The sequence below is a fragment of the Coffea eugenioides genome, unplaced genomic scaffold (assembly GCF_003713205.1).
Source record: "Coffea eugenioides isolate CCC68of unplaced genomic scaffold, Ceug_1.0 ScVebR1_1373;HRSCAF=2212, whole genome shotgun sequence".
Taxonomy (NCBI): Eukaryota; Viridiplantae; Streptophyta; class Magnoliopsida; order Gentianales; family Rubiaceae; genus Coffea; species Coffea eugenioides.
In genome coordinates this window covers 12,875-22,484 of record NW_020861769.1, presented here as the reverse complement: position 1 = coordinate 22,484, position 9,610 = coordinate 12,875, and the positions used below count along the sequence as shown (strand labels likewise).

General features: G+C 40.8%; 1 protein-coding gene across 1 annotated transcript; it reads right to left on the bottom strand.

Annotated features, from left to right (window-relative positions):
* Window positions 1-6,177: 6,177 nt before the first annotated feature.
* On the bottom strand, window positions 6,178-8,273 carry LOC113755272. Its single transcript, XM_027299311.1, has 3 exons — window positions 7,860-8,273; window positions 6,324-7,766; window positions 6,178-6,216 (listed from the first exon to the last, which is right to left on the bottom strand). Exons 1-3 carry the CDS (start codon window positions 8,271-8,273, stop codon window positions 6,178-6,180), a joined length of 1,896 nt encoding a protein of 631 aa, XP_027155112.1.
* Window positions 8,274-9,610: the final 1,337 nt, after the last annotated feature.

The following is a 9,610-nucleotide window of genomic DNA, read 5'->3' as shown; positions in this document are numbered from 1 at the left end:
GTTGCTACGTTTAAAACCAAAATGATCGAGTTTCACCTTTTAAATTTTCCTTAGTTCCGACTAGCCTTAAACGATTTATAACGAAGGAAGGAATTTGGAACAAAACTAAGGTTTTGAGTCTGGGAGAATCTTTTCCCCAAATTGATAAGGCTAGTTTAACTTAAGGGATAAAAGTCATGTTGCCAAGTTTCTAAGGCAAAAATAGTAGACGCTATGTTTAGCAATATGATGCTAAATCTGTACCGTTCGAGACTTAAAGCAAAATATTTTTCATTTACTTAGTCAAGCGTTTACTTGGAGTCACAAGGTCGGTACAACTTCTCACATTTTCGATTCCAATCCAAAATCACGTTTTCTCAATATTGCACAATTAGAATTTAAACAGTAATAACACTAGGGCTCGTCAATTCTTAGCCCTGTGTTCCAACAAATTTATATCTAAGCATAAGCAGGAAAATTTACCAAGGCTTCGTCAATACTTAGCACTTGATAATCAGTACTTATATCAACTCACAGTTTCACAAAATAGTAGCACAGATTTCCAAACAAATTTCAGCAATTCAGTTATCCATGCAGGATGGGAATTCATAGAGCCCACCGTCAACAATTTCCAATAAATCAACCATCAATTCAAAAGTGGGAATTCGTAGAGCCCACCGTCAACAATTTCGACACATTATGCTCAAATGAAAATAATGTCGACCATTAGCTTTGCGAACCTTGGAATACGAGTAGAAATTGTTTCACTAGCCAGGCTTAAGCATACGTTTAGCAAGTACCTTCTTACCCTCTAATCCTTTGAAAATTTCAGGAACACCCTAGGGTCAAACCACAATTCAGTCAAGAGTTTGAACCACTAGTAATATAAGGTCCCAATCCGAATTCAAGTGGAGATTTAAAATGAAACAGGTCATTCATGCCAAACAGTTTACTTTGAAAATTCACCGACAGTAGTACACATGGAGTAAAAATACGAAATTTCTACAGGGCGAAGATCTATGATTCTAGTTTCAAATGCCGCTGACGGCGCCTTAAACGGATTTTCCTACCCCAAGATATAACCGTTTTATCGAGACTGGTCAGGGACTTCCGAAAATCTGGAGTTTCATTTTTCACTTATGAAAACTCCTTTTTCTTTTCTTTTCACACCAAAAGTTTTTATTCAAACCATCGTACATTTCTTATAGGGCTCCAAAACAACATATTTCAAGCATCATTTTTCAAGAAAAATTTCCAAGAACCAAGCAAATTTTCAACTCAATTCTCGGCTGTCTCAACGAAAATTCCAGCAATTGTATACTAGCGTTTTTGGTTTCAGCTTTACATGTACTAATTGGTTCATTGCTGAACAAATTGTATATCTTAAAATTTGTATCTCTTATGAAATTCTGAGCCATCATAATCCAAGGAAATAAAATAAATTTCCAGAAACAAATTGAATTTTTCCAACGATATTGAAATTCTGATTCATACCCCTTCGGCTATCACCCAAAATTTCCAGCAATCAATCTACTTTAGTTCGAATTTTTCCCTTGGTTTAATTATGGTGTTAGTTACTCAAATTCAGTATTTAAACACATAGCAAGATAATGAACAATTCCAGCTTAAGAGTTGAATTTAAACCATGGTTACAAACCCCAAAATTTCCAGGTTTAAACCTCACGGCTTCTCTCAAGATTTCCAGAAATAACAATGGTTCTAAAACAGAATTTTCTTTGGTTAAAGCAGAATTTTTGGTACTCTATTAGGACATGTAAACACGTAGCTAGCTAGTAGAGGTTTTCAAATCAAATCCAGGTTCAAGCTACTATTGTACTCAACTAACACAAATCCAGAAATTTTACCAACTATTCTCGAATGATCATTCATGAACCAAATTTTTCGGCTTTCCTTTTATTTTCCAAGTAATCCAGGCTAATTAAATTCATGCATGACTCTAATCATAATAATCATCCGAGATTCGATTAGTTAATCACCCATGCATGCTCAATTCATTTCCGGAAAACACATTAGAGCTGCACTTCCAATCATCTTCTCGGCTAAGACATTTTCCTCCTAAAACAGAAGTTTCTTAAGCTTTACCATTATCATCCGAAAGCACAATCAACATGCATGGTCTTAATCATCCAGTTTTTATTCAGCTAAGTACACTTAGGTGCTCAGATTGTCACTGGAAAAACAAAAGTGAAGCCGCATTTCCAATCAGCTTCTCAGCCGAAACATTTACTTCCAAAACAGATTTCCTAAGACTTTGATTTCATTAATCGGCTGTCTAAACCATGCATGCATGTCCCTAATGGTTTCAATCTACCTCTGATAACTCCTAAAATGATCCAGAAATTTACCTCACAACTAGTCAAGCTTTCACACGAAATTCTGGAAAATGTTTTCCTCCTCTCGGCTCACAAGCACGCGACAGGGTAGTGGTCCTGGTTCAGTGGGTTGCGGCTGGAATTGGCGAGGTGCAGAGTGGTTAAGGTTGCAGTTGTGATGTTGGTCTGAAGTTATCGAAGGTGGTGATGGTTCTCTGGTTTCTCCCTCAGCTTACGGACAAGACAAAAGGAAAATGCAACTCGCGGACAGCACCGGAAATCTTCCTCCTTCAGCTCCTCTTTGTCGATAATAACTAAGCAGAAGAGGGATGTGTTTTGTGGTCTGAGTTATAGAATGGGACTGACTGAGATGTGCCGTGGTTATGTATGTGTTTTGTGGCTAGAATTTGGTAGAGTGTGAAGATGGTTTTACGTATGGAATTGGAGAGTTTCTGATTGGTTAAGTGGGCGGCAATGGAAGGCTGAACAAGGGAATGTTTGGCCGAGCATTGTGAGGTTGTGGTATAGTGGAGGTTTTGTGAAATTGTGGAGGGCATTTTGGTCCATTCACTTTGCCCCCTAACCTCTTCTCAATCCTCAATTCTATCTTAAATCCAATACTTATCACCAATTGAAATTTGAAAGCCTAATTCTACACTAATATACCGAAACCGTTTTATCGAATATAATCGGTTACGAATTAATATTAAGGTTCCTAACATTTGTACTTTATTAACTTATTAAAATCAAGTTTGACCTTGTTATAAAAATCTAACATTTAACGTTAGTACTAATAGGAATTTATTTTGAGGAAATTAAGGTTATCGATTGGTTGTCCTTTAAATTGTTTGAGTCAAGGAAATTAAGATCCTAATTTTTTATATGTTAGTACGAAGAATTAATTCTTAACTCTAAGATATTAATTTAGTATAGTAAAACTAAGAAATTCATAGTCTAGGGAGATTATATCATTCTTCATTTATAACGTGCGTTTAACTACTTATTTGAAAACAAGAAAACATATATAACTCAAGAATTATTAACTTAGTGTAGCAAAGCTAAGTGCTTTAATAGTTAGCACCGTTATGTTATTTTGCACACAAAAATTATTTTTATATACTTGTTTACAACAAATGAACTAACGTGGTAGATTAGAATAAGAATTACGAAGGAATTATGCACTAGTATATAAAAGTGAGTGAAAGTAATACTAGAAAAGATTTAAAGAATACGAAGGCTAAATAAAAGTGAAGTCGAAGTAAGCATTGGTATTTCTGCAAAATTCAAGGTTCTCACATCCTCCCCTCCTTACAAGAATTTTGCCCTCAAAATTCATTCTTTCTAAGGAAATAAATTGGGGTGCTTCCTTCGCATTTCCTCTTCTAATTCCCAGGTTGCTTCCTCAAGTCCATGATTTCTCCAAAGAATCTTCACCAGAGGAATTTTCTTGTTCCTTAGCTCCTTCACTTCTCTTTCCAAAATCTTGACTGGTCCTTCTTCATAGCTTAACGTCTCATCCACCTCAATTCCTTCTAGTTGCAGCACATGGCTTGGGTCAGGGTAATATTTCCTAAGCATGGATACATGAAATACATCGTGAATCCTAGCCATGCTTGCAGGCAATTTCAGCTGGTATGCTACATTCCCAACTTTCCTCAAAATTTCAAAAGGTCCGATATACCTTGGCTTCAGTTTCTTACCTTTCTTAGATACTACTCCGCTCTTCAAGGGTTTAACTCTTAGGAAAACCTTGTCCCCTATTTCAAACTCCAAATCTTTCCTCCTTGTGTCGGCGTAGCTCTTTTGTCTACTTTGGGCAATTTGAAGCCTTTCTCTAATTAGTTTCACCTTCTCCTGGGCTTCTTCTATCCAAGGTATGGCTGTAGGGTCTATAATCTTCTTTTCTCCAACTTCATCCCAATGAATCGGAGATCGACACCTTCTCCCGTACAAAGCTTCATAAGGTGCCATTTGAATCGAAGCCTGATAGCTATTATTATATGCAAATTCTACCAAGGTCATATATTTACTCCATTTACCTCCAAAATCCAATATACACGATCTCAGTAGGTCCTCCAAGGTTTGGATTGTCCTTTCCGATTGCCCGTCGGTTTGGGGATGGTACGCAGTACTAAATTTCAACTTGGTCCCCAAAGACTCTTGGAATTTCTGCCAAAAACGCGAGACAAACCTTGGATCTCGGTCGGACACGATACTCACTGGAATACCATGTAGCCTTAGGATCTCTTCTGTGTACAACTTGACCAATTTCTCCAATGAAAAACTCATGCTCACAGGTAGGAAATGTGCAGACTTAGTGAGCCGATCGACTATTACCCAAATTGCGTCAAACCCTTTTTGACTTTTTGGCAATCCCGTGACAAAATCCATTGTGATATGTTCCCATTTCCATTCAGGGATTTCTAACGGTTGCAACAAACCAGAGGGCTTCTGATGCTCTGCTTTTACTTGTTGACAAGTTAAACATTTCTGTACATACTCTGCCACATCCTTTTTCAAACCTTCCCACCAATATAAACTCTTCACATCATGATACATCTTGGTCACTCCTGGATGTATAGTATACTTTGATCGATGTGATTCTTCCAAAATTTCTTTTCTGATCTCTTCATCTGCCGGAATCACAATACGATCTCGGAACCTCAATACACCTTCAGATCCCAATTTAAAATCTAGGATTTCCCCTTTTTGCACTTTTTCCAAATTCTTCTGAATCACAGGGTCCGATTTCTGAGCCTCCTTAATATGCTCTATTAATGGTGATTTCAGAGATAGATTCCCAAATAATATCTTCGATTTCTCCAAGCGAGGATTCCAACTACTTATTTCTTCTAGCATGTCCCATTCTTTAACCATCAACCCCGCTATTTGGGCCTTTCTACTTAAAGCATCAGCTACCACATTTGCCTTGCCTGGATGGTAGTTGATCGAACAATCATAATCTTCCAAAAATTCTACCCATCGCCTTTGTCTCAAGTTCAGTTCCTTTTGGGAGAACAAATACTTGAGGCTCTTATGATCTGTAAAAACCTCAAAAGTCACGCCATACAAGTAGTGTCTCCATTTCTTTAGGGCGAAAATCACCGCTGCTAACTCTAGGTCATGAGTTGGGTAGTTCTGTTCATGAGGCTTCAATCTCCTGGAAGCATAAGCAATTACTTTACCCTTTTGCATTAAAACACATCCGAGACCTTCTCCTGAGGCATCGGAGTACACGGCATAACCTTCGACTCCGTCAGGTAACACCAAAACAGGAGCGGATGTTAAACGTCTCTTTAACTCCTGAAAACTTGACTCGCATTTTGGAGTCCAGATAAACTTATTTCCTTTCTTGGTTAACTCGGTCATAGGTCCTGAAATCTTCGAAAAATCCTTGATAAATCGCCTATAATAACCTGCTAAACCCAAGAAACTTCTGATTTCAGTTGGAGTTTCTGGCCGCTTCCAATTCATAACGGCTTCAACTTTTGCCGGATCCACGGCAATTCCATCTTTGGAAACCTTATGCCCTAAAAAGGAAATCTCTTCTAACCAAAACTCGCACTTGCTGAATTTTGCATACAACTTATGTTCTCTTAGTATCTGCAATACTATCTCCAAGTGCTTAACGTGTTCCTCCTGAGTCTTGGAGTATATCAAAATATCATCTATGAAAACTACTACAAATTGGTCCAGGTATTTCTTAAAAATTCTTTGCATCAAATCCATAAATGCAGCTGGTGCATTAGTTAAACCAAAAGGCATGACTGCGAACTCAAAATGTCCATATCTTGTACTAAAAGCAGTCTTGGGTATGTCTTCCTTCTTAATCTTCAGCTGGTAATACCCTTGCCTTAAATCCAACTTAGAGAAGACCACTGATCCTTGCAGTTGGTCGAACAAACTATCAATCAACGGTAGAGGGTATTTATTCTTAATAGTAACCTCATTTAACCCTCGGTAATCGATACATAGCCTCAAACTCCCGTCCTTTTTCTTAACAAATAGAACGGGTGCTCCCCACGGTGAGTCACTTTCCTTCACGAAACCTTTCTCCAACAGGTCTTGTAATTGGATTTTCAACTCTTTAAGCTCGGCAGGAGCCATTCGGTACGGAGTCTTAGAAATTGGAGCCGTTCCAGGCACCAAGTCGATCTTAAACTCTACCTCTCTCTCTGGTGGTAAAGTCATTAATTCTTCAGGAAAGACGTCCGGAAAATCCCGTACTACGGGTACATCCTCTAATTTTACTTGATCACGGGGAGTATTAATCAAGAAGGCTAGAAAACCTTGAGCTCCTTTAGATAACATTTTCCTTGCTCGTATTCCCGAGACCATAGCAGAAGATGCTAACCTACCTTTAACATCTAACCTCAGGGTTGCTTCTCCAGGTATACAAAACTCCACTATTTTTTCTCGGCAGTCAAGCTTAGCATGATGGTGACCTAGGAAATCCATTCCTATGATAACATCGTAACCTTTTATATCCAAACTGATCAGGTCCACTAACATTTTTCGCTCTCCAATCCAGAATTCGCAATTCCTATAGGTCAAGTTAGTGGTTACCTTCTTATTACCCATTGGTGTCCTAACTTCAAGATCATAGGGTAATCTAACGGGTTGCACATCTATTCCAGACATAAAAGATGGATTTACAAATGAATGCGTTGCACCAGGGTCAATTAACACTTTAGCTAATCTATGAAAAATTGGAAGTGTACCTTCCACAACTTCCGAGGAATCAGGTACGGGTTGATCATCTATAGCGTACACTCTGGCAGGAACTGTTGGCCTGCTCCCTCCAGAAGTGTTTGGTCTAGCTTTCTGAGGAGTCCCTTCCTGCACCTTTGGACATCCTGAGATTTGGTGCTCACTACTTCCACATCTCAAGCACCTTCCTTGCCTCTTCCAGCAACTATCCATAGAATGACCAGGTTTCTTGCAATAAGCACATGTCACTTGAGGAACTATTGCTCTACCCCCTTGCGGCCGATTCCTAGGTTGTCCTATTCCAATTGGCCCCCCTCTAGCTCCAATATTTCGTCCTCTTGCATTCCTGGCCCCGTTTCCTCTTGCTTGGGCGCCTCGGGGTGCTCCAGAACTATTCACTCCACTAGTTCCTCGGCCCACTTTGGCCGGGGGAGCATTTCCAAAAGTCGGCTCCCGACTACTGCTAGGAGCAAATCTTTTCTTGGACTGAAAAGACTTCACTTGAGCTCTGGCTACTTCAACTCGCTGCGCTCTTTCAACAGCCTCAGCGAAGGTATCTATTCTTATAGCGGCTAAGCTTTCCTGTAATTCCACATTCAAACCCTGCACAAACCTCCGAACACGCCTTTGCTCGGTGGCTATCAACTCAGGTGCAAAGCGTGACAGCTTTGTGAACTGGACTTCATACTCGGCGACACTTATCGCCCCTTGTTTGCATCTAATAAAATCATCCTCTCTCTTCTCCTGAATGAGAGGTGGAAGGAATTTGGCATTGAACTCCCTTGTGAAGTTCGCCCAAGTCCTTGGCGTATGGTTAGTCTCCCATGTAACCCTTACTAGATTCCACCAGGAGCGGGCAGCTCCCTCAAACTGGAAGGTAGCAAAAGTCACTTTTCGCTCCTCGGTATAGTTCAAGGCAGCGAAAATCTCAGTGATTCTCTCCCACCAGCCTTCGGCCACTTCCGGCTCGGGTCCTCCATAAAATTTGGGAGGTCCAAATTTCAGAAATCTTTCCAGTGCCCGATCATCGGAGTCAACTGGGCCTCCTGGTTGATGCACTGGTTCAGTGGTTTGGCGATCAGTCAATCGCTCGAGAACTTCAGTAATACGGTCGATTGCGGTGGCCACCCGGTCTCCGGCCACACCTTCCTGCCCTTGGTCTTGATCGACCTCGGGTTCCCTATCACCACCCGCTTCCGGGTGTTGTCTAGTGGGTCTTCCCCGGCTCCTTCCTATTACTTGGCGATCCATATTCTAAATATGCCTATTACGGAAGGATAGGCCAATTAGGCAAAAGTATTATTTATTTATGATTATTACCATTCTTTTTGATAAATAAAATCAATATGGAAATAGAGAAAAGATAAATAAAACACTTAACATATAATTCCACAGAAAAGTCATACAAATAACAAGTTGGGACATTTCCAGAAGTAAGGCACATAGACTAGCAAAATACGTACAGATAATCCCTTATACAAAAATTAGGGATATTGTGCCTCAAAGGTAAGTCATCCACCTAGACAAAACTTGATGACATAACTAATGTCCCTTTCCTAGCCTTCTATGTCTAGTGTAACCAGGTAAGTCCTAATCTAACCCTGAGCAGGGCTATCCGGAGCAACGTCCTCCTCCGGATCCTCCTTCGGGTCCTCCTCTGGGTCCTCCTCCGGATCCTCCTCTATCCCTGCCTGCTCACCACCCTGAATAAAGCTAGTGGCCTCATCCATCATCATCGCAGCATCAGCCCTGATGCCTGCGCTCCTATCCCGCATCCTCTCTGCTAATCGAGTCGCCCTAGCCTTTTGCCGCTCTATCTCCAAGCGAGCAGCCTCCAGTAGATGATGCTCAGCAGTGAGCCTAACCTCTAAATCAGCTATGCGGTCAAACTGAGTATCCACCATTATACCCAGCTCCTCCACGTCCTGGATCAGGATGGAGTTAGCGTCCCTCAAGTGGTGGCGCTCATCGTCTAAGGATAACACTAGCTCATTGGGATACGCGTACATGGCTCGGCACTGGCACCTAGGGTGCCTGTCAGCAGGTGAGTAACGTATATGAGCTCCTCCACCTCGTGGCCTGTAGGAGATGGATCTAAGCGGCTCTGCATGTCCATTAGCCGCACTACCCCCGTTAGCATGTCCGTTTCCATTTTCCATACCTACAAAATGATCAAAACTTAAAGGTTAGAACTTAAATAGCTAATTGGATCGGATATCACTTAACGTATAACTAAGGTCTCCATTCTTATTTCTAGAGAGGATTAGGGTTTCTAACACATCTATTAAGTCTCTTGAATAGCTTTTCTAACCTAGGCTCTGATACCACCTGTGGCGACCCCACTTCCCCCTGAGGCGAACCAAAGGGTTGGCGGGCCGTCTGCCCAGCTCTCGCCAGGACTCACGCACGCACACTAACCCAAATCCTATCGAAGAATAGCCTAACTATTACAATGTCGCTTCCTTTCAAAATAAGTCAACATCTACCACATTAACTTCAGAGACAACAAGGAACTTAAAATCGCCAATCTATGGCCCTTAGACATCACATGCTCTAGAACCAAGGAATAAGGTCGTTCGTATCTAGTT